The sequence below is a fragment of the Mobula birostris genome, chromosome 24 (genome assembly GCF_030028105.1).
Source record: "Mobula birostris isolate sMobBir1 chromosome 24, sMobBir1.hap1, whole genome shotgun sequence".
Taxonomy (NCBI): domain Eukaryota; kingdom Metazoa; phylum Chordata; class Chondrichthyes; order Myliobatiformes; family Myliobatidae; genus Mobula; species Mobula birostris.
The window spans coordinates 30058960-30085535 of record NC_092393.1 but is presented as its reverse complement, the minus strand read 5'-3'; the positions used below and the strand labels follow the sequence as shown (position 1 = coordinate 30085535).

Genomic DNA, 26576 nt, shown 5'->3' with positions numbered 1-26576 from the left:
CTCACTTTCTGTTCTAGAAGTATTTCAGGGCTCGGCACAAAAATGGACATTTGAATAATTAGAAACCAGTATTTTCATACGTTATCCAATCCAGTTTCAAAGTTAGCAAAAATATCTTAAAAAGATTCAGCAAAAATTGTTCAGGAAGAATTGATGAGGTTAGCAGAACTAATGGTGATTTAATTAGCCCATGCACGACGAAAAGTCTAAGGTTCAGACTCAAGTTGTTGAGGAAAGGACAACTGGCGTCATGTAAGTAGCACTGAAACCAAATGGAATTCTGGAGAGAATAAGTGCAAGGAGTTCAATTAATAATGCAATATTGATAATTAGTTTTGCATAATTTTCATAGGAAGTTTATGATATATTGTTTCCATGACAGATACAGGACATTAATTTTTAAGACAGATATTATACATACTTCATATACATCCTTTATTTCTCAAGCAGGTATTTACAAGTTTACTTTTCCCCCCCCCCAATATCTTCCAATATAATATACATAAGTACATTGCAATCAGTTGTTATCCAAAGCATCCAGTTACTCTCAGGGTTTTAGTGAGGATTACCGATTTGTAACATTTAAAAAAATGCAAATTCTATATTAAAATAAACAAAAAGAGCGTATTTTGTAACTGGACAACACCTTTGTTTTCAGGTATCTAACATCTGCCTGCTTTCAACTAACTCAGTCTTTGAAGAAACTCCCAGGCAGCATTAAGAAACTGAAGTTTTTGAAAGGCATCAATGCTAACTTAATGAATACATCACAATTGTTCGAAATGTAACTCAGGAGCGAGTGAATAGTCTTAACAGGAAGCTTCTTAGATACAAAATATTTTTTAAAAATCCAAAAACTGAACTTGTACTGATGCCCATGTTATACGTAATCAGTTTCTGTTTATAATTTGCTGTCCAGTATCTAGGGTCTCACAAAAAGCAAATTTATTCAATTGTAAGCTTACTTTAATTATACTGTTTAAATAATAATTGCTGTTGAGTGACCAGTTTACTTTTGCTTTCTACTTTATAGTTGTCTACCTTCTTTAAATTTTCATGGACTTCAAAGACAAATTGGTGAGATAGAAATATGCAGCCATCCATTGAATTGCTGACTTCAGACACCCCACTAAGCAGAGCGGAAGTTGAAGGACAATGGAGGGGGAGGGATAAGGTAATTCAGTCAACTATTTCTCATTTCCAATTACTGACAAAACGTACATTTGATTCTTTACCTCCTCACCAATCTATTACACAGTTTTCTAAATTTCACCTGATGGCACCTTGCTCATTTCAAAACAATATACACATATAATCAAAATATATATATAAGCTAGCTTATGTATTTATATTTATTGTATTTTTTTATTGTGCTCTCTATCTTACTGTCGACTTTTGTGCTGCATCAGGTCCAGAATATTAATTTTTTTGTTCTCCTTTACATTTATGTACTGGAAATTACACTAAACAATCTGTAATCTTTTGTAGTACTGAAAGCCCAACATGCACAGTCTGAGCATACAAACAAGTGTTTGAGAGTCTGGAATGAGTACAAATATTCATGCTAACAAGTAATAGTACCAAACTTTACAATCTATTTATTCCCTCAGTTTTTGATATTAATTACTGGTACATTATTATTTTTTAAAAATTAAATATACCGTAGCATCTTTGCTGCCTCCTCTCGATTTACCACTGTGTCTTTCACTGCCCTGCCACATTTTGTTGGTGTGCAGCCTGTGAAAAATTAAAAAAAACTAAAATTAGAATTCTCTTATGTGCAGTTCATGATATCATCTTAGTTTTGTATTCAACAACAGGAAAACCTCCAAACTTCGTATGGCATCACTACTAATCAATGGACTGAGATAATGCAAAGCAGTTAGTTCAGAGTATCTTGTACCTACACCCCATTCATGATGCAATTTATTCTCTTTCATACCTGTTCACAATCCTTTTACTTATTTTTTTTGCCATTAAGTTATTCTACATGGTAACTAACAGTAACCAACAAACCTACGAACAAACCTACCAGCAAACCTTCAGGAAACCCACAGAGAGAATTTGCATGGGTCACTAAAACACTACCCAAGGTCAGGATGAAAGGCAGGCAGCTGAAGCAGTCAGAAAGCTACTTTTTTGCTATTTTCACTTGAGTTCACTCGTGCCATTTGAGATGCAGCATTGATGCTTCTAAACTGACAATATGCATCTCAACACATTTCTGCTAACATCTTGTAATACATGAAAGTCTGATTTTCTTCAAAGAGAACTTTATCTGCGCTCTCCATTCTCAGATTTATCTAAATGGATGATTTTGTTTTCTGATCAGCTTGAAGCCATGTAGTGATGTTTTGAAAAGAGGCAAAGTAACCAAGTCCCATGTGCAGGATAGGACGGCCTCTATCCATTACATTCTCAGTACACCATCGAAACCACACAACCAGCTATCCTGTCTGTCAAAGCTTTCAACCTAGGTCCTGAATTTGTCTATCATTTAGCAGCATGAAAACTAATAGAAGTTTCAAATAATTATAAGAAATGAAATGTAACTAACATTATTCTTCCTTTGATTCCCATTAGGCCAACAAACCTCATTCAAGAGTCATGTTACTGCTGATTCAGGATCTGGAAGCCCAAATGAATGGTAAAGAAATGTGTAGATCCCATTATGAAATCTAGTAGCAGGAAAAAAAAATCATTGACTGATTACAGCCAATACATTCAAACTTCCACAATCAGACCAATAAACCCAAAGCTGTTGGCACCTGTGTCAAGAATGCTGCAGAAGAACAAGCAAAACCCAGCAAAATCTTCCCATTGAAGACCAATTTTCTTTGGACAAATCATTTGCAAAGTATTAGTTCTACTGAACTATATTTAAAATTCTCATTAATACACTCTTCTCACCACTGCAATTTTAGCTGCACTCACTGGGTTTACAAAATTATACAAAAATTTGTAGAAAATAACACTTTTTAAAAAGCTTTTTCACTAATCTGGGGGAGAAAAACAGCTTGGGAAAGGCTAGCTGTCCTTGTAGGAGAAAAACTGCATTATAATGGTAGACTATACCTGCCTTTCTTTCACTGCCTTGTACTACTAGATGGATGACTTTTGATTTTGAGATTTCAGATTGTAGACCGGTACAATTCTTCCGTGTCTGGTCACAACTCACTGCACCTCTTAGAATCTGTGTTTAGGTTTCTGCTGATCCATCTAATGCATACTATTGAGGTTGACCTTACATTATACAAGAATTGTATCTCGGGTGTTTTACCACTGGTTCAACCTATCTGCAAATATGATCAGGTAATTTTATCCCCCATGTCAGTACGTTCATTACCAGACAGTAGCTGGCAACTATGTTAATCTGGCAGGACGTGTCTGGATCTGTACTCTTAACATGTGACTCAGGTGAAGTGGATTATTGACATTTACTTTACAAATTACATTCCCCTCATCCACTCATCTCCCAGAATGAGTTAAAAATAGCATTCCTGGGGATTGCTAATGGGAGAAAAATTGACATTTTGTCTTTAAAAGCCATGCGGTGAACACACTGTTTCCACTTCCTTGGTTCTCTAGTTACTGAAATTATTTTGAGTATTAAGCATTTATTCTCAGGTGTTTTCCAGATACACAGAAAAAGAAACTATTTCAGTTGATATTTTGAACTCAGAATCAGAATTAGGTTTAATATCACCAGCATACGTCATGAACTCTGCTGTCTTTGCGGCAGCAGTACATATCATAGATGAAAAAACATGAATTACAGTAAATATATATATTAAATAGTTAAATTAAATAAGAAGTGCAAAAAATAGAAATAATAAAGTATTGAGGTAGTGTTCATGGATTTAATGTCCGTTCAGAAATTGGTTGCCAGAGGGGAAGAAGCTGTTCCTGAATCATTGAGTGTGTGTCTTCAGGCTTCTGTACCTCCTTCCTGATGGTAGCAAAGAGAACAAGGCATGACCAGGGTGATGTGCATCCTTAATGATGGATGCTGCCTTTTTAAGGCATCGCGGCTTGAAGGCACCTTGGATACTATGGAGCTGACTGTTTACAACTCTTTGCAGCTTCTTTTGATTCTATGCAGTACCCCTCCCCACCCCTTCCCAATACCAGACAGTGATCCAGCCAGTTAGAATGCCTTCCACACATCTGTAGAAATTTGTGAGTATCTTTGGTGACATAACAAATCTCCTCAAACTCCTAATGAAATGTAGCTGCATCGATATATTGGGCCCAGGATAGATCCTCAGAAGATACTGACACTCAAGAACTCGAGATTGCTCACTCTTGTCACTTCTGGTCCCCCTCTGAGGACTAGTGTGTGTTCCCTCATCTTACCCTTTCTGAAGTCCATAATCAGTTCTTTGGTCTTAGACGTTGAATGCAACTGTGAATGAAGAGTGGAATGTAAGCAAAGAGTGGTCTTACTCGTGGACAATAGAGACAGAAGCCGCCAGAGGACGATGATATTAACAACTATATCAAAACTGCTTAAGTATCAAAAAGAAACATAGCAAACCAGGATCCTCATCACAGAGGATATCCACAGGCTATAAAGAGTGCAGTCTTTTCCAGTTAACATAAATTGTGGCTACCCAGGCTAGATTCCAGGTTAGCATATTAATGGCATAGAAGAATGGCAACTTAGAAAAACTTGGAGAAAAGATACAGTGGCATGCAAAAGTTTTGGTCAAAATTTCTGTCACTGTGAATAGCTAAGCGAGTAAAAGATGAACTGATTTCCAAAAGGCACAAAGTTAAAGATGACACATTTCTTTAATATTTTAAGCAAGAAAACTTTTTCATTTCCATCCTTTACAGTTTCAAAATAACAAAAAAGGAAAAAGGCCCAAAGCAAAAGTTTGGGCACCCTGCATGGCAGTACTTAGTAACACCCCCTTTGGCAAGTATCACAGCTCGTAATCATTTTTTGTAGCCAGCTAAGAGTTTTTCAATTCTTGTTTGGGGGATTTTTGCCCATTCTTCCTTGCGTCTAGTTCTGTGAGATTCTTGGGCTGTCTTGCATGCACTGCTCTGTTGAGGTCTATCCACAGATTCTCGATGTTTAGGTCAGGGGACTGTGAGGGCCATGGCAAAACCTTCAGCTTGTGCCTCTTGAGGTAGTCCATTGTGGATCTTGAGGTGTGTTTAGGATCATTATCCTGTTGTAGAAGCCATCCTCTTTTCATTTTCGGCTTTTTTACAGACAGTGTGATGTTTGCTTCCAGAATTTGCTGGTATTTAATTGAATTCATTCTTCCCTCTGCTAGTAAATGTTCCCCACGCCACTGGCTGCAACACAAGCCCAAAGCATAATCGATCCACCCCTGTGCTTAACAGTTACAGAGGGGTTCTTTTCCTGAAATTCTGCACCCTTTTTTCTCTAAACATACCTTTGCTCATTGCGGTCAAAAAGTTCTATTTTAACTTCATCAGTACACAGGACTTGTTTCCAAAATGCATCAGGCTTGTTTAGATGTTCCTTTGAACCTTTTGAATAGAACTTTTTGGCCTATTTTTGGTGCCGAAACTTTTGCTTCGGGCCCTTTTCCTTTTTTGTTATTTTAAAACCATAAAGGATGGAAATAAAAATGTTTTCTTGCTCAAAATGTTAAAGAAATGTGTCATCTTTAACTTTATTTTACTCGCTTAGCTATTCACAGTAACAGAAATTTTGACCAGGGGTGTCCAAACTTTTGCATACCACAGTAAAGCTGTATGGCACTCAGATACACAGAACCTGGCACCACATTTTTGGATAACGTTGCAAGCAAAGCCATGTAAATGAGTGGAACATCAGCAAACTGAGGCTTAGAGGAGCTCTGAATGAATTACAAGTATCTGGAAGGGTTGGAGTGAACAAGGTGAGATTAAGTACTGACAGTAAAGAACAAAGGAGGCCAACATAGGGAAGAAATGAGAAAATCTATGGAGAGAAAGGTGAAGGGAAGGGAACAAAAGAACAGTACTAGCCTCTGGTTCAGAGCAACTGCCAATTCCAAAGTGAATGCCCCGAAGGAAGATAAAGATTAACACACCTCAGCACATTATAAAACCAGTCTCCCCATCCCTGGCCTCCAAATAGACCTATCACTGCCTCAGTAAAGCAGCCAACATGATCAAAAGAAAAGAGGGGCATCCTCTTAGGACAGAGATGAGGAGGAATTTCTTTAGCCAGAGAGTGGTGAATCTGTGGAATTCATTGCCATAAACGGCTGTGGAGGCCAGGTCATTAGGTATATTTAAGGCAGAGGTTGATAGATTCTTGATTGGTCAAGACTTTAAGGGATACAGGGAGAAAGCAGGAGACTGGGACTGAGAGAGAAAATGGATCAGCCATGATGAAATGGCAGAGCAGACTCAACGGGCCAAATGGCTTAATTCTGCTCCAATATCTTATGGTCTAAAAGCCCCACCCATACCAGTCATTCTCTCTCTCTCTTCCCTTCTCCCAACAGGCAGAAGATTAAAAACGCCTGAAAATACGTACCAGCAGGCTCAAAGGCAGCTTATCCCACTGTTAAAACTACTGAACAGACCACTTGCATGGCAAAATGGACACTTGATCTATCTCTTAAACATGAGGAATTCTGCATATGCTGGAAATTCCAGCAACACACATCAAAGTTGCTGGTGAACGCAGCAGGCCAGGCAGCATCTTGAGGAAGAGGTAAGGTCAATGTTTCGGGCCGAGACCCTTCTGTCCTGACGAAGGGTCTCGGCCCAAAACGTCGACTGTACCTCTTCTTAGAGATGCTGCCTGGCCTGCTGCGTTCACCAGCAACTTTGATGTGTGTTACTCGATCTATCTCACCTTGGCCGCGGTCTTTATTCCCTGCCAGGACTGCACTTTCTCTGTAACAGTAATACGTTACTTTGTATTCTACTATTGATTTTCCCTTGTACCACTTTGAGGTTCTGATATGAAGACATTTTCTGTATGATAGAATGCAAAATTAAGTTTACACGGTATCTCCATACATGTGACAATAACGCACCAATGCCAACTGTTGTCAGAAATGCAAGAATACATCAAGGAATAAGCAAAAGGAAAGAAGTTTGTCCGGCGATAATTGCTTTTGCAGTTATGAAATGGAATCAAGATGATAAAGCAAAACTGCTTTAACATAGGGAGGAAAGATACAATAATAAATACATCTAAATATTTTGGTATGGAGATCATGCTTTCAATATCTCACTGTGCTCCTAGATTCAGTGTTCTTTCTTACCTCTGCCCTATCTTATTACTGTATGTTACACAGCATGGAAATCCTCCAGAAAACATAAAATTATAAACTAAGATTAAAATCAGATGGAGGGAAGCTTTTAAATTAGCACAATTAGAAAAAAGTCCATCGAATGCACAACTGGCTATAAAGTAAGCCCTCCATTTATGTTAACATAAATCTGGATTGCATTAATTACTTCAAAGTTGAAGTTTTCTAATTGAGTGCAATGCATAATCCACAGAAAACAGAATGAATTCACTTAAAAGCACTTCAAACTAATTTGTATTTAAATATAAGCAAATAAAAGAGATCCAGTGAACATATTAACACAAACACGAGGAAATCTGCAGATGCTGGAATATCAAGCAACACACATAAAAGTTGCTGGTGAATGCAGCAGGCCAGGCAGCATCTCTAGGAAGAGGTACAGTTGACGTTTTGGGCCAAGACCCTTCATCAGGACTAACTGAAAGGAGAGCTAATGAGAGATCTGAACGTGGTAGGGGGGAGGGGAAGATCTGAAATGATAGAAGACAGGAGGGGGAGGGATGGAGCCAAGAGCTGGACAGGTGATTGGCAAAAGGGATATGAGAGGATGATGGGACAAGAGGCCTAGGGAGAAAGAAAAGGAGGAAGGGGGTAAAATCCAGAGGATGGGCAAAGGGTATAGTCAGAGGGACAGAGGGAGAAAAGGGAGAGAGAGAAAAAGAATGTGTGTATATAAATAAATAACGGATGGGGTACGAGGGGGAGGTGGGGCATTAGCGAAAGTTTGAGAAGTCAATGTTCATGCCATCAGGTTGGAGGCTACCCAGACGGAATATAAGGTGTCGTTCCTCCAACCTGAGTGTGGCTTCATCTTTACAGTAGAGGAGGCCGTGGACAGACATATCAGAATGGGAATGGGACGTGGAATTAAAATGTGTGGCCACTGGGAGATCCTGCTTTCTCTGGCAGACAGAGCGTAAGTGTTCGGCAAAACGATCTCCCAGTCTGCGTCGGGTCTCGCCAATATATAGGAGGCCACATGGGGAGCACTGGACGCAGTATATCACCTCAGCTGACTCACAGGTGAAGTGTCGACTCACCTGGAAGGACTGTCTGGGGCCCTGAATGGCGGTGAGGGAGGAAGTGTAAGGGCATGTGTAGCACTTGTTCTGCTTACAAGGATAAGTGCCAGGAGGGAGATCGGTGGGGAGGGATGGGGGGGTGGGGACGAATGGACAAGGGAGTCGTTTAGGGAGCGATCCCTGCGGAAAGCAGAGAGAGATGGGGAGGGAAAGATGTGCTTAGCGGTGGGATCCCGTTGGAGGTGGCAGAAGTTACGGAGAATAATATGTTGGACCCGGAGGCTGGTGGGGTGGTAGGTGAAGACAAGGAAAACCCTATTCCTAGTGGGGTGGCGGGAGGATAGAGTGAGAGCAGATGTGTGTGAAATGAGGGAGATGCGTTTGAGAGCAGAGTTGATGGTGGAGGAAGGGAAGCCCCTTTCTTTAAAAAAGGACATCTCCCTCGTCCTGGAATGAAAAGCCTCATCCTGAGAGCAGATGCGGTGGAGACGGAGGAATTGCGAGAAGGAGATGGCATTTTTGCGAGAGACAGGGTGAGAAGAGGAATAGTCCAGATAGCTGTGAGAGTCAGTAGGCTTATAGTAGACATCAGTAGATAAGCTGTTTCCAGAGATAGACAGAAAGATCTAGAAAGGGGAGGGAGGTGTCAGAAATGGACTAGGTAAACTTGAGGGCAGGGTGAAAGTTGGAGGCAAAGTTAATAAAGTCAATGAGCTCAGCATGCGTGCAGGAAGCAGCACCAATGCAGTCGTCGATGTAGCGAAGGAAAAGTGGGGGACAGATACCAGAATAGGCTTGGAACATAGATTGTTAGATTGTCCAGTGAATATATTGGCAGAATTAACTATGCAAATTGATAACAGTTTAACCAGTAATTAATTATTCAAACCCTTCTCAAGATGGAGCCCTCTTTACAAGAATGCTTAGGATTATCTACTACTGTCTGAAGCTTTTCACCATTTAAAATAAACAATCAAATGATGGAAGATAAAGGTGTTTGTAAACTAAGGTATGATCCAATACAACAAAACCACATAGGGCAGCACGGTAGTGTAATGGTTAGCACAATGTCTTGCAGTATAAGTGACCCAGGTTCAATTCCTGCTGCTGCCTGTAAGGAGTTTGTACATTTTTCCCCGTATGAGTTTCCTCTGCAGTCCAAAGACCTACCGGTGGGAGGTTAATTGGTCATTGTAAATTGTCCCGTGATTAGGCTACGATTAAATCAGAGGGATTGCTGGTCGGCATGGCTCAAAGGGCTGGAAAGGCCCTATTCCACATTGTTAGATATGTGGATGGATAAATAAGTAAATAATCAACCAACCCCTCACCATTCACATTAATTCAATGCCAGTTCTTAGTAAGTTTGGTAACGTCACATCATTTGATAGTCCCCTAATACAGCCTGCCTGCTTCCCAAACCCAGCTAAACAGTTATCAGCTTAAACTGCAGCAATCCCCGACTTTAAAACATTTGCCACAAAACAAAATTTTTCAAGTTCAAATTTATTGTCATTCAGCCATACACACGTACACAGCTAAACAAAACATCGATCCTCTGGGGTCATACAGTTACGATCCAATACGCACAGTCAGAAGAATAATATTTGCACAAGTTCTGAGTGACATATGATGTGAAGTTAAAAACACAGACACAAGGAAATCTGCAGATGCTGGAAATTCAAACAACACACATAAAAAGTGCTGGTGAATGCAGCAGGCCAGGCAGCATCTATAGGAAGAGGTACAGTCGACGTTTCGGGCCGGGACCTTTCGTTAGTCCGAATGGACTTGGCCCGAAACATCGACTGTACCTCTTCCTATAGATGCTGCCTGGCCTGCTGTGTTCACCAGCACTTTTTATGTGTGTTGATATGATGTGAAGTGCCTGTTTATGTCAGACTGTGTAATGACACTGGCACTACTATAATCAAATCAACAGTTGTATAAATATGTGAAACAGCAGCAATAAAAGGTGAAAAGTGACCAGTGCAAGATGAGAGTGTATCTGTGAGTTGGGGAGTAGGGGTGAGGGGTCACGGCAGGACATTCAGACAAAGCGTATGTGCATGCCGGGTGGCAGCAGGGTGTTAAGAAGTCTAATAGCCTGGGTAAGAAGCAGTTACCCAGCCTGACAGCTCTGGTTCTTATGCTGGTTTTTACTGGCAATACAAGAGTAACATTCAATTTCCTACATGTGCTGCAGAATAATGCATCAGCTTCAAAAAGACTGCTAATTTGTTTCCTGTTGAGATCAGATTCTCCAGATCTCTGTTCCACCTTCTACCTCGCCCTCTTCTCAATTTACAGTAAAAATGTGAGGTGCAGCTGGGAAGCAAAATCAAAATGTCATAGAAATGGAATGCCTCCTACTAAGGGAACCATGTAATTAGATATATTTTCAAAAAAGAATGCACGGTTCAGTGTAATCACTTATAATGACAGTGAACAAAAGATCTACACTCTCATCAGCTACTTAAATAAACTCCAATTAAGATTCAAATCATATAGTTTCTGCAACAGAACAAACATATTTTTAAACTGATAGTACATAACAGAAGCCAGGGGAAAAAGTAGTTCATATACAGTATTTCCAAGTTCATTATGCACAACTTTTTCATCAGAGCATCCAGGTGTATTTCGAGCAACATCATAGCTTTTTCCTCTACTACCTTAATTCAAATACTCATTTTAATATACTGAAGAAACTCCCAATATATTTTGTACTAATATTTCTTTTGATTATTCACTCTTTGCATTCTTGGCTGGTAGTAGTAATCTGGTTTTACTTTATTCACATTTATATGTTTAAAAATATGTATCTTATCCAATTTCCTTCTGCACCTTTTCCAAACATCATCAAGTCCAGAGAAATAATGAACTCTACACCTGGATTCTAACTGGTTATAAATAGCTTCAGCCAATTAAAGTAGAAATATTTGAAATGCATCGCTTGGGGAGAAGAGAAAGAGGAGGAGGAAGAGGAGGAGGAAGCGGAGGAGGAAGAGGAGGAGGAGGAAGAGGAGGAGGAGGAGAAGAGGAGGAGGAAGAGGAGGAGGAGGAAGAGGAGGAGGAGGAAGAGGAGGAGGAGGGAGGAGGAGGAAGAGGAGGAGGAGGAAGAGGAGGAGGAGGAAGAGGAGGAGGAAGAGGAAGAGGAAGAGGAAGAAGAAGAAGAAGAAGAAGAAAGCCCTTAACTCCAAATGGAGTCATTGGGATGCTGCCATGACGACGTTTTAGCAGGCTTTCTTATTTTTACAAGGCTGAGTTGCTAGCTCGATACTCAACCCAGCACAGATGGAAAGCATGCAAGGGAGCCTGCTGGATTCGAACTCCAGAGCCATCGCTCTGAAGTCCGGCACTGATGCCACTACGCCACCAGCCGGCCATTTGGTAAAATGACATCACCCTAAAATGTTATCCCTATACTTTCCTTCCATAAACATCTTGCTGATCTTTTCAAGCATTTACCTTCAATTCAAGCTTAATTGTCATTTAACCATATATGAATACACACGAGACCGCATTACTACGGGGTCAAGGTGCAAAGGCACATTACCAACAGTCACACAGAGTAAGCACACCAAAGATCACAATCACGTAATGAGAAATCCAAGGCCCACCTCCCCACCAACCCCCTGACACTGTGGCTTGATGCATACAAGTGAATAAATCCACATAGAATATCAGTAAAAGTACAACAACTCAGAATATGGATGTATATAAACAGTCCAAACCCCCCCAACCTACCAATATCATCTGTTGACTGGTCCCCGACGCCTGCTAGGCAACACCGTGGCTTTGAAGCTCAGTCCTCGCATATACAAGCATATATACCAGTATAACATTAGTAAAAACACAACCAGACAAATATATATGTATACAGTCCATTTTAAATCTTCAGCCGCCACAACTGCTCTACGCCATCCCCAGGAGAACACGATGGCTCACAGGCCTCTCCTCCGGCGGCTGAAAAGCAAGCAATTCTGCAGCTTGAGGCCTGTCCATTGAGTGCCGCTAAAAAACCTGGAGTGCCACAACAGAGCTTCACTCTCCACTGATATACACAAGGGTCAAAGGACCTGTTCCTGTGCTTCACTAATTCTATAAATCTGTAATTTTTTGCTTCAATTTATACTGCTTATAAATATTGACCTACTGTTGTGTCATTGCCAAACTTTGAATATAAAGCTTTCATCAAATGTTATTTACGTCTTCGAGCCTTCAGTGGAGTTTAGCGGCTCATTTTGCCCTTAAAACTATTTCAGCTCCTTATTTAACCATGCTTTAAAGCAGGGATTTCCAACCTTGCTTATGCCACGAATCCTTACCATTAACGGAGGGGTCCATAGACCCTAGTCTGGGAACCCCTGCTTTGAAGGGAGGAGAAAATGAATATTCAGTCTGAAGACAAATTCTTTAAACAATGGCATCTTAAAATTAGAGCCGAATCATTTAGAAATCAAATATGGCAGCAGCATTTCTCAAATGCAACAGTAAAAATCTAGAACTCTCCCCACAAAGTGGAGATTGATAGGTTATTAGATTGAGGTAGTATACTGTAGATTCAAAGTACGTACATTATCAACGTGTGCAGTATACCACAGTGAGATTTGTCTTCCCATACACAGCTACGAAACAAACACCATGGAACCCCATCAAAGAAAACATCAGACACCCAAACAGCAAAAAAACAAGCAAATAACACACAGATCAAAGCAGACTGGCTCTGCGGCCCGCAGGCAACAAATGGCATAGCGCTAAATTGAACTGAACTAAATTGAATATTCCAAGACTGTTTCAAGGACTCTGCAGTCTGATGAAGGCACACGCTCAGTGACTCAGGAACAGATTCTTTTCCTCCGCTATCCGATTTCTGAATGGACATTAAACCTTACTATATTTTGCACTGCTTATTTAACTCTTTTATATATATATTCCTCTTGGTAGTGGGTAGTGCCTCCATATGTCACTACTACAAGGCGTGACAACCCTGCCTTCCTCGAGTCCCAGGCTCAGCTGGCTCCGGCTGACAGTACTTGGTATGGGCCCCTATCCAGGATTACCGATCCCACTGTCTTGTGGGTATCTTCGGGAGAAGAGAAGGCTAAGGAGTAAACCCTATACAAATCCGGAGTGGAGCCCCTAAGGCGGTTGGACGACGTATCACATCACCTCCCAGCAGCTCCTGCAGCCAAGCTGATGCCAAATGTACTGCTTCGCATTCCTTTGGACCACATCCGCGAGGCCGAGAGGGGGATCTTGATGTCTGGGCAGCCCAGGATCTCCATATTCATCACCCAGGTCTGCGCCCCGGAGAGGTCACTAGAGTCCTAAACCGGGCGCATTCATTGTCTACTTAGACAGACGGAGCCATTATAATATAATTTACATTAAATCACATTTTTTCTCTATGATTACATATTGCCAGTGATATTAAACCAGATTCTGATGCAACATATTTATCAGTGAGCTCTTTCACTGCTTTGTACATTTCTATGCTATAGAAGAAATCAATACAAATGTTTTCACTAACAACCAGTTCCACATGACCTAATGCTTGCCAGAATATGTTAACAAGACCAGCAAATAAATAAGAACAAAGAAAATTTCTTGACAAATCTATTCTTTCTGATGATTTATCTATCATATTTCATGATAATTAATAAATCTACAAGCAAATAAAGAATTGCACCTTGGATATCCCATGGATACTATTGCAATTGCAAATGAACTAAACCATAGTTCTCTAGACATATATCACAAGATCGTGAAACCAGAAGAGAACAGAATTTTCAAATCAACTAATTTGAACTGCGAAAGGCAATTTAAAAACTACACAGTATGAGCTAACGTGTAACATCTTAAGCTAATTCATTTCAACTACAGTTTTGAATTAAGCTTGGTATTGATTTCAATCACAAAAAAAATTGACTTTGCTTTTCCAATCCTATTTGAGCCAGAAATAAGCTGTGAAATTCAGATGTATAAAATATTTTGATTCTAAGCCATGAGCATTTAGTGCCTGGACTTCTACGGATTTTAAAGCCTCTCCACTGCTCGTCGTTGAGCCAGTCAGTATGGTGAACTGCTACCTGTATGATACCAGCCCTTTTCTGAAATGCCCAGAGCAGATGGTCAATTTTCACAAGGCTTTACTGAAGCACAGATGACTCATGCACTCCCCGATTGATGTCCAATCAAGAGATTTATTCCTAGAATCCATAAAAACATAATTTCTTACTGAAAACCTTTTGCTTTCTATGTTCTTTCTTCCAATCACAAATATCAACAAATTCACCAAACTTGAGAGCAACCACATGGCACAAGCAGGAGTGATGCCCTTAGTTAATGCTTGTAGGGTGGTGAAGAGATAATCCTTCCTGTTGCTGGTTCAAGGTTAGAAGCTGGAGTATTGAGTGTCAATTTGGGAGCTAATGAGATGAAATCAGGGTTGATTGACATGACAATCTCATTACTCTACATATTTATGGTGAAGGTTACAGACTAATGCCTTAAGTAATTCCCTTACCAAAATATTGTGTACAGTTCTGCTCACCGAATTATAGGAAAGATGTCAACAAAATTGAGAGAGTACACAGAAGATTTACTAGAATGTTACCTGGGTTTCATCTCCTAAGTTACAGAGAAAGGGTGATCAAGTTGGGTCTTTATTCTTTGGAGCGTAGAAGGTTGAGCAGGTACTTGATAGAGGTATTTAAAATTATGAGGGGGGGTAGATAGAGTTGACGTGAATAGGCTTTTTCCATTGAGAGTGGGGGAGATTCAAACAAGAGGACATGAGTTGAGAGTTAAAGGGCAAAAGTTTAGAGGTAACATGAGGGGGAACTTCTTTACTCAGAGAGTGGTAGCTGTGTGGAACGAACTTCCAGCAGAAGTGGTTGAGGCAGGTTCGATGTTGTCATTTAAAGTTAAATTGGACAGCTATATGGACAGGAAAGGAATGGAGGGTTATGGGCTGAGTGCAGGTCGGTGGGACTAGGTGAGAGTAAGAGTTCGGCACGGACTAGAAGGGCTGAGATGGCCTGTTTCCGTGCTGTAGTTGTTAGATGGTTATAATATTGACTAGCACAATGTGTTATAAATGCATGTGTACATACCTGTCACCAATTCAGTGATCAGAGCTTGCAAACAGACATCAGGAAGTATATTTTATGAATAGATAAATAAAGTCAGTTATATATCACGGAAGCAGATGATTCAGCTCATCTCATCCATGTCAACAGCATCACCTTCTTGAGTTTGTTCCACATGCCTGTATTTGGCTCATAACCCTCACAAACTTTCTGTCATTTGTCCTTAAAACATTGTAATTATACCCACATCTATCATTTCATATACACTCAGTGCCACTTTATTAGGTACTTGAAGCACTTTATAAAATGGCCAGTGAGTGTATGTTTCTGGTCTTTTGCTGCTGTAGCCCATTCACGCCAAGCTCTGACGTATTGTGCATTCAGAGATGCTCTTCTGCAGAAAGCTGTTGTAATGCATGGTTGTTTGACTTACGGTTGCCTTCTTGTCAGTTTGAACCAATCTAACCATTATCCACTGACCTCCCTCATTAACAAGGCACTTTTGCCCACAGAACTGCAGCATATGGGATGTTTCTGATTTTGCACACCATTCTCTGCAAACTCTAGAGACAGATGTACACGAAAACCCCAGGAGATCAGCAATTTCTGAGATATTCAAACCACCCCATCTGGAACCAACGATCATTCCACAGTCAAAGTCACTTAATCACATTTCTTCCCCATTCTGATGTTTGGTCTGAAAAACAATTGAACCTCTTGACCATGCCTGCATGCTTTTATGCATTGAGATGCTGCGACATGATTGGATGATTTGATATTTGCATTAATTGAGCAAGTGTACAGGTATACTTAATAAACTGGCCACTGAGTGCATTTCCCTTCAAACTGAACTCAAGTCATTCAGAATGATGCAGCAACATAAAAGCTATCAGTTAATATAATTAAAAATTGTGCTGAGAATATTTTTCCAAGTTTTGTACAAAATCTTGTACAAGTTTTATAAAACTGAATTTTAGCTCCATGGAAGATCTGTATTTAAATACTGTCTCTCACATCCCAAAATATTTAATTGTCGAAGTGCAATCCTTTTTATATTTTAGGAACTGCGGCAAAAGTTACAGTAAATAAGCTTCCATGCACAGAGAGCTGTGATTATAACTGTGGCTAGAAGACTGTAATTTTTATGTTCACTGAGACATAAATATTAACAAGGATACTGGGGACCTCACTTCAGTGGAATGCTGCAATTGAGTCATTTCAATAGGGGTAGCCAGTCACAAACTTAAACCTCTGATTGAGGCAATGACCCATTGAACAGCCATCTACGTGCGGGAACTATTATAATGAGCAAGACTTACTGGGCAAGATTTGTTTGCATCAAGGTTTCCACACCGATTTCTAGGGCAATCCAGTTTGACACCCCAAATGCACAGGTGCAAAATGTTGACTTTTAACAGAGCAGGAAGACAATAAATCTCTAAGAAGTTCCACAATTTAAGAATGTATTTAAGTTCTTTCCACAGACTACAGGACCTAAAATTATTTCAGTCTGGAAGTAGAATAAAATATTACTAAAACTATTCAATATTATTCCTCTGTTTACAAAGGACATTCAATCTGAAATTGTAAAATGTACTGTGGTGTTCTGATCATTTTCTCTGGGCTAAAATCAGCACTGCATCATTTTCTACTATTGATCGTTTTTCTTTCTTAACTTGCTGAGCTACTTTCCTCACCAGCATTTGCTTTCCATGACAACTGAAAGGCTTTTAGAACTCACACTGTGTCAAAATATTGTATATGCCTCTTCTTTAAGTGTCTTTTCTGCAACATCTTTCACATCAAAAATAGACCACAGAAGTGGCATATGTCTACATTTTGGCTGCTTAGTTTAAAATAAAACAAGAAATCGGTATTTCCTTCCTCTTGTGCCACTGGCTCTAAATATAATGTGCCTTCAGAAGCCGCATTCACCTTGGCTTCAGAGAACACTGCTTTTCAGTTGGCACAGAGCCTCACTTACTGATACCAATTAAATTACTGGGGTCATTCTTAATGTAGAAAAATGTTCTGCAGTTCTGCAGAGATGGGTTATCAAAAACCGGCTTGAAGCCATAACGTAGATTTTAGGTAGGGCTATTGCAATTACATTTAGGGAAAGAATTATAAAGGAGAGGTTTGGGTTGCTGAAAGTTGGCCCCAGAGGTGCAAACAGAACAGAGGTGAAAGTACATAACTGGGACTGGTTATGTACTCCCAATTCCATCACTGGAATTGTGTTTGGAAGGTGGAAGGCAGTACAGGAGGAAATTAAACAGAGTAACAAGGCCATGAAGGCATCCTTTATATCTGAGGTATTGGTGTACAGGTAACCAGTGTACATCAGCATGATTGTGAGGTGGTAGGTAAGCACACAAGTTAAGATGTAGGCATTAGATCACTGTAAATAACCATCTGAAGTTTCAGGTATGGCTCAGACATTTAGCTGCAGTTGACTTCAGGGTGGGTCAGATGTGGGCAACTTTGAAAGTGTAGAAGTGATGAAGGGGTGGCTGGGTGGAGGGGTGGGTGGGAGGTTGCTGAAGCTGAGCTTTGAGGATGTTGTGAAGAGTCAGGTTCAACCTGGCACACAGGTTGGGGAGGGCTTTGAAAAAGCTGGCAGGAATAGGGAGATCACAGCAGTGCCCAAAGATGTTGTGTTCACTCTTAACAACAGGGAGACACAGGAGTATGCAGATGCTGGCATCTGGAGCAACAATCTGATGGGGGAACTCAACAGGTCGAGCAGCATCTATGAAGAGAAATGGACAGTCAATGTTTCAGGTCAAGACTCTTCAGGTGAACAAAACGATACAAGGGAGGTAACCAGTATGAAAAGGTGGCGGGCGGGGGGGGGGGAAGTAGAGCAAGAACTGGCGGGTGAGATGGAGTCCGACAGGAGAAGGTGGAGCATGGATTAAAGGGAGAGACATGGGGAGAGCAGAGGGGAAGAATGTGTGGGAAATGGGCCGATGGAGCCAGTGGAGGAGAGAAAAGGCTGGGTAGATCAGGAGGAGAAAGAGTAGCAGACAGAGGGGGAGCAGTGTACCAAAAGGCAGAGAATTCAATATTTATTAAATTCAGTGTAAAATACCAGATTGTAGGCTGTCCAGTTGACCTCCAGTTGTTGTCCACATGGGCATCAACAACATAATAACGAACACGGAAAGAGGCTGGGCTGAGGGATTTGAGAAGCTAGGGACGAAATAAAATCACAAAACCAAAAAGGTAATAATCTCTAGTTTGTTACCTGAGCCACATGCATATTGACACAGAGTTAATTAAATCAGAGAATTAAATGTGTGGCTCAAAGATTGGTGAGGGAAAAGTGGATTTGAATTGGTGGGACACTGGCCATCAGTAATGGAAGAGAGAGCTGATCCAATGGGACAGGCTTCACCTAAACTATGTTGAGACCAGGATCCTCATAAAACACAGCACTAGGGCTGAGGATAGGGCTTTAAATTAGGGATTTAAAGTAGGGAGGTGAGTTCAACAGCTTGGAAAAGTATGGATAAAGTAAAAGGGAAGTAAAGTGCAGGAGAGGTTGCTGAAGTCTTCAGAATAAAGAAAAAAAACTAAGTTTAGAAAAAAATAAGAATTTGACTTTAGGCAAGGTGGAGACAAAATTGAAAAGTGGTGAACAAACACAGGACTAAAAAGGTTATACTTGAATGCATACAGTATACATAATAAGGTAGATGAGATGTATCGAAGTAGGGTCTTGGCCCAAAACATCAACTGTTTATTCCCTGACCTGACCTGCTGAGTTTCTCCGGCATTTTGTATGTGTTGCACTGGATTTCCAGCAACTGCAGAATCTCTTGAGTTTAAGATGAGACTATAGCGCAGTTAGAAATTGGCAGGTATGACATTGTGGGCAACATAGTTGTGTTTGAAAGAAGATCACAGGTGGGAGTTAAACTTTTAAGTATGCACATCCAATAGAAAAGACAGACAGGGTGGGAAGAGCGGGTGGAGTGGCTCTATTGGTAAAAAAAATAATTAAATCCTGAGAGAGAACTGACATAGGATCAGAAAATGTAGAATCCTTGTGGGTAGGGTTAAGAAACTGCATGGTTGAAAAGACCCTGATGGGAATTATATAGAGTAGCCAGGATGTGAGGTCCAAATTGCAAAAGGAGACAGAAAAGGCACATAAAAAGGGCAATGTTACAATATTTTTAATACGCAGGTAGATTGGGAAAATCAAGGGGTGCTGGATTCCAAGAGAAGGAAATAGTGGAACACCTACAAGATGGCTTTTTAAAAGCAGCTTGAGGTAGGGATCACTAGAGAAACACCAATTCGGAATTTGGTATTGGGTAATGAACTGGATTTGTTTAAGCAGCTTAAAATAAAGGAACCCTTAGGAGCCAGTGAAAATAATGATAAAACTCACCCTGCTGTTTAAGAGGGCAAATTTAAATTTGGATATATCAGTCTCACAATTGAGTAAAGATAACTACAAAGGCACAAGAGAGGAGCTCGCGAAAGTTGACTGGAAAGGGACGATAGCAGGGATGATGGGAGAGTAGCAATGCCTGGAGATTTGGAAGTAATTTAGAAGACGCAGGATCAGTTCATCCTAAAGAAGCAAAAACAAAAAGCAAGAAGAAGCAGAAAGAAGCAAAAAGGTTTGGATGAGGCAACTGAGGCTGACAAGGGAAATTAAAGACAGCATAAAAGCAAAAGCAAACTCAAAATACAGCAAAAAATTAGTCAGAAGCTGGAGGATTGGGATGTTTTAAAAGCTAACAGAAGGCAACTAAAATAAGCAATGAAGAGAAAAAGAATGAAATTTGAATGTAATTTAGCTAATAATATAAAAGTGGATATCAAAAGTTATTTTTCAGAAATATAGAGCATAAGAGAGAGACAAGAGTGGACATCCGACTGCTGGAAAATGACAATTGAGAGGTAATGATAGTGAACAGGAAAATGGCGGACAAAATGACTAGGTATTTTGTATCAATCTTCAATGCAGATGACACCAGCAACATGCCAAAAATTCTAGAGTCAGGAGACAGAAGTGAATGTAGTCGATATTACTAAGGAGAAGGTGCTTGAGAAACTGCAAGTCTGAAGGTAGATAAGTCACCTGGACCAGATAGACTACACCTCAGGGCTCTGAATGAGGTAGCTGAAGAGGTTTTGGAGGCATTAGTAGTAATCTTTCAAGAATCACTAGATTCTGGAATGCTCTGGAGGACTGCAAAATTGCAATATCACTCCACTTTTAAGAAGGGAGGGAGGCAAAGGTCAATTAGCCTGACATCAGTGGTTGGTAAGATGCTAGAGCTATTTAGTCACAAGAAAGACCAAAGTCAGCATGGTTTCCTCAAGGGAAAGTCTTGCTTGGCAAACCTATTGGGATCCTTTGAGGAAATAACAGGCAGGATAGACAATGGAGAGTCAGTGAAAGTTGTTTACTTAGATTTTCAGAAGGCTTTTGACAAGATGTTGTATTTGAGGCTACTAAACAAGGCAGGAGGCCATGGTATTGCAGGAGAGACACTAGCACGGACAGAAGATTGGTTGACTGGCAGAAGGCAGAGTGAGAATAATGGGGTCCTTTTCTGGTTGGCAGATAGTGACTATTGGTGTTCCACAGGGCTTGGTGTTGGGTCCACTACTTTTCATGTTATGTGTCAATGATCTCGATAACAAAATTGAAGGTTTTGTGGCCAAGTTTGTAGATGATACAAAGATAGGTGGTGGGGTAGGTAACGTTGAGGAAGCAGGGAACCTGCGAAAAGAATTTAACAGTTCAGGAGAATGGGCAAAGAAATGGCAGATGGAATACAGTGCAGAGAAGTCTAGGATCATGCAGTCTGGTAGAAGGAATAAAACTGTAGAATGAAGTATTTTCCAAACTTGGAGCAAATTCAGAAACGGAGGCACAAAGGGACTTAGGACTCCCAGTGCCAGATTCCCTAATGGTCAACTTGCAGACTGAGTTGGTGGTAAGGAATGCAAATGCAATGTTAGCATTCGTTTCAGGAGGACTCAAAGTAAAGATGTAATGCTAAAGCTGTATAAAGCATTGGTCAGATTGCATATGGAGTATTGCATGCAGTTTTGGGGCCCATATCTATGGAAGGATGTGTTGGCACTGGAGAAGGTTCAGAGAAGGTTTACAAGAATGACCCAGAGAATGAAAGGGTTAATGTATGAGGAACATTTGATGGCTATGCGCACAACACGCTGGAGGAACTCAGCAGGTCGGGCAGCATCCGTGGAAACGAACAGTCGTTTCGGGCAGAGACCCTTCGTCAGGACTGAAGAGGGAAGGGGCAGAGGCCCTATAAAGACGGTGGGGGAAGGGTGGGAAGGAGAAGGCAGGTAGGTACCAGGTGAAAAACTGGAAATTGGAGGAGCAACACCTCATATACCGTCTGGGTAGTCTCCAGCCCCTGGGCATGAACATTGAATTCTCCAACTTCCGGTAATTCCCTCCCCATCCCAGTTTCACTCCGCCCCCTCCTCCAGCTGCCTATCACCTCCCTCTTGGTTCCGCCTCCTTCTACTACCCATTGTGTTTTCCTCTATTCCTTCTTCATCTTTCCTGCCTATTCCCTCCCTGCTTCCCCTCCCCCACCCCTTGATCTTTCCCCTTACTGGTTTTTCACCCGGCACCTACCTGCCTTCTCCTTCCCACCCTCCCCCCACCTTCTTTATAGGGCCCCTGCCCCCTCCCTCTTCAGTCCTGACAAAGGGTCTCGGCCCGAAACGTTGACTGTTGGTTTCCACGGATGCTGCCCGACCTGCTGAGTTCCTCCAGTGTGTTGTGCGTGTTGCTTTGACCCCGGTATCTGCAGAGTATTTTGTGTTTTTGATGGCTAATTCACTGTAGTTTAGAAGAATGATGGAGGATCTCATCAAAACCAACCGAATTTTGAAAGGTCTTTATAGAGTGGACTTGGAGAGGACCTTTCCGATTGTGTGAGTGTCTAGGGCCAGAGGGTACAGCCTCTGAATAGAAGGATGTCCCTTCAGAACTCAGATGAGAAGGAATTTTGTTTTAGCCAGAGGGTGGTGAACCTGTGGAATTGATTGCTGTGGAGGCCAAGTCATTAGGTATATTTAAAGCAGAGTTCTATAATTTCTCATTAGTATGGGTGTCAATGGTTATGGTGAGAAGGCAGAAGAATGGAGTAGTGAAGGAAGATAAATCAGACATGATCGAATAGCAGAGTAGATGTGATGGGCCAAATGGCCTAACTCTGCTGTTATGTCTTATGGTTTTATGACAAAGCCTCTATGGGTTCAATGAGGAGACTGAGAGACAGGCTGATGGAGCAAAATAAGAAAGAAGGAATGCTCTGCCTCAGAAGGCAGTGGAGGCCAATTCTCCGGATGCTTTCAAGAAAGGGTTAGATAGAGCTCTTAACGATAGTGGAGTCAAGGGGTCTGGGGAGAAGGCAGGAACAGGGTACTGATTGTGGAAGATCAGCCATGATCACAGTGAATGGCAGTGCTGGCTCGAAGGGCCGAATGGCCTACTCCTGTACCTAATGTCTATTGTCTATTATATTGTAAAATACATCAGTCTAGGAGGGACAGTAGCCCTGTCAGGTTTCTTTTTATCTGGTGCCTAGCTGCTCACTAGCTCCAAGGACTCAATAGGTCTGCAAATGAAATATTGTAATACTGTAACAATGGTGTAACCTGCATTAATGCAAAAGCAATTTTCAAATACATGTGTTATAAAGTACCTCTACTTGGTAGATGAATTGCATGTTCTTCCTCTGAAAATCATTTCAAACGCAGTTAATAGAAGTTTGTAAATTGGCAACGTTGATGTTAAGATCTTGAAGCATACCAAATTTCAAACATTTTTGGAAAGAAATGGCTTTTGCTTGATATTAGTATCTGTATAAACATATCGGACAAACTTATCTCTAATTTGTTGCCTAATTTAAGTTATATTGAAGAGAAGGAATTTTCTTTTAAATTCTAACTGTAACTGAATCTTTGACAAGTTATTCTGGCAACACAGGAACAAAACTACCAAATGCCTAAATCCTAGGTTTATGCAATACAGCATTACCTCTTTGCACCTCCATGCTCCGATGATATTTTAAATGGGATAAAATATCCTGTTCCAAAGAAAGTGGCCACTCAGAGTATGTTCATGATCTTTTGCTGTAGCCCACCCACTTCGAGATTCCAGGTGTTATGCATTCAGAGCTGTTCTTCTGTACACCACTGTAGTAATATGTGGTTTTTTGAATTACTGTTGCTTTCCTGTCAGCTAAAACTAGTTTTGTTCATTGCACCATTTTCTGTCAGCTCTAGAGACTGTTGTGCATGAAAATTCCAGGAGATCAGCAGTTTCTGAGATACTCAAACCACCCCATCCTGCACCAATGATCATTCCACAGTCAAAGTCACTTAGATCACATTTCTTTCCTGTTCTGATATTTGGTCTGAACAACAACTGAACCTCTTAACTATGTTTGCAAGCTTTTATATATTGAATTGCTGCCACATGATTGGCTGATTGGATATTTGCAATAACAGCAAGTGTACAAGTGTATCTAATAAAGTGGCCATTGACACCAATGTATATACAGTCTGCTCAAAGGGTTTCATCAAAAACAAAGAAAGAACAGTGCGAGTCACAAGTGTCCTGCAAATAAGGATCAAAATATGCAAAACTGCCAAATTGTAAAAGAGACTATTCTTTCTCAAACTTCAGCAATGCCAATAAAACTTTAGATATACTTGTTTCCAGTGACCACACCCTAGTGCAGTACAACAGCAAAAATATTGACTCTTTCCATGAACAGAAGTCTATAATGCATTCAGATCCAGTAATTGTGAGAAAATTAACTCGCCTTACTGAGGCTAAAGCTCTATTAAGTTTTGTTATCACTACTACTAATGCAGTTTGCCGATATTTCTGATATTATTTACTGACACTGGCTATCCGAGATTCAGAGCCAAGACCTTTCAGCAGCAACAGCGGCACATCAAACGAAGGTAACATAGTACTACCTCCTTTGTTTAGGTGTGCAGCCTCTCATGGTCAAGGAATACAGCACAGGAATTGAAGTTTGCAAAGATCTTAAACAATACACATCTTAAAAACTTTCTAGTTCCTAATTTTTCCTTATTTTGGCAGAAATAACAATGTTATTTTTAAAAGCAAGTCCCATATTTCTTGAATACAGTGGATTCTGGTTAATTGGGCCATCAACTAATCAGGGCAGCCATTTATTTGGGACAACTCTTAAAGAACAAAAACTAAGTGAGAAAATAGCCAGGATTCCCCTCATTTATTTGGGATGCTATTGCTGCTCAATTGGGACAGGAGACTCTTGCTGAACAATTTCCATCTAATATGAGACACGTGTACTTGTGTGGCCATTGAGACTACATCTTGCTTAGAGTGAACAGTTTTTAAGTAGCCTCGGTTGCACGTGTGTGTGCTCAAAAAGCAGTGATTTTTGTTAACTGATAGTTGGTAAGAAATAAACAGTAGGACACTTCAAAACTGTTTTGCTCTCTGCAGTTTCAAACGTTCATATTAGAAACAGCTGGGAGTGAAAATACAACAATTACATACTTCAATAAGTTAGGAACTACAAAGAATTTGAAGATATCAACACTCATCTTGAATGTTGCCATGAAAACGAATACCTGGAGGATGCAGTCGTTGAAAGCATTGTGTGAAGGCAGTACGTTATCTGCACTAAGTGTCTGTGCTGATCTTGTTTAATTACCATCAATCAATAGAATGCGGCAACGTACACTGGATGAATTCCACCATCAATAACTATTAGAAACTAATACATAGTTTTATAATAATGTACTAGCATTGATGGTGTTTTAATCTGTTCTGTATTTCATTTTAATACACAATTTGTTACTCAGTTAAATGGTAGTTTGTCTTTTTTATACCTTTTTAACTATTTTCGGGAAACTCTGGCTAATTGGGACAAAATGTACTGATCCCAATGTGTCCCAATTAACCGGAATCCACTGTATTTGAAAATAAGATATTCACAAACTTTTAGTAATGGCACACCTTTGACAGCTGGAGGGTGAGCCTGTGGATTGGGACCTTACCGAATGTTGAAGCTGATCTGCGAATGCACAGTCTGAACTAAAGCAGACCCTGACTACACACAACCACTCCAAGTACCCTGCAGATTGCAACTACTGCCAATGAAAGCTGTGGCCCAGAGTGGGTGATCGATGATTTCAGAGCAACCTGCTCCGAAGTGTTGAGGAATATATTACACCAGCCTCAGCCTTTTCCATGCAGGCTGCTGGATGAATATCTCAGATTCCATGGGTAGCATGAGTTCAACATCGAATTTTTACAATTTCAGGTAAGCCACACCCCGATGATCTTCTCCCACCCACACTCACCCGTTCAGGCAGTTTTCTTCGCCCTTTGTTCATTTTCGCAGCTTGCTTCACACCCTACTCCTCCACAACCTGATCCCACCAGCCTATCATTCCCTTCTCATCTAATTCCACCTATCAACCTCTGTTCATGCCCTTGCTTGGACTGTTATATTCTGACAATATTGCTTTTCTCTCTCAATCCTGAAGTAGGATTTCCATCCAAAACAGCAATAAACACAACCTGAAAATTTATTCAAACTAAGTCAAACATCAAAATAAATTTATGAACAAAGTACATATATCTCACCATATACAACCCTGAGAATCATTTTGATGTGGACATTCACAATAAATACACAGACAACAGAGGCAATGAAAAATTGCACACAATAAAGACGGACAAAGAAGCAATGTGCGAAAGTCAACAAGCTGTGCAACACACAAAAGAAGAAAAAAGGAAAATAATAATAATAAATAATAAGCAATAAAAATGAAGAACATGAGTTGCACAGTCCTTGAAAGTGAGTCCATAGGTCGTGGAATTAGTTCCATGTTGGGGAAAGTGAAGTTATCCATCCTGGTTCAAGAACTTAATGGTTGAGGGGGTAATAACTGTTGCTGAACCTGGCGATGTGGGACCTGAGGCTCCTGTATCTCCTTCCTAATGTCGACGGCAAGAAGAGAGCATGACCTGAATGGTGGGGGTCCTTGATGATGGATGCTGATTTCCTGCGACAGTCTCCTTTTAGATGTGGTTGATGGTGGGAGGGCCGTACCTCTGATGGAGTGCACTATATCCACTA

General features: G+C 40.7%; 1 protein-coding gene across 2 annotated transcripts in view; it reads right to left on the bottom strand.

The window, feature by feature from the left end:
* ogfod3 (2-oxoglutarate and iron dependent oxygenase domain containing 3) overlaps positions 1-26576 on the bottom strand; it is a 112633-nt gene that overhangs the window by 65377 nt on the left and 20680 nt on the right. For both annotated transcript variants that reach the window (XR_011883069.1, XM_072242521.1), the window contains exon 3: positions 1662-1737. Coding sequence is in view for 1 of the 2 variants with exons in the window: in XM_072242521.1 (XP_072098622.1) it covers positions 1662-1737 (76 nt within the window). In the remaining variant the exon portion in view is untranslated. The remainder of the gene's footprint in view (positions 1-1661; positions 1738-26576) is intronic.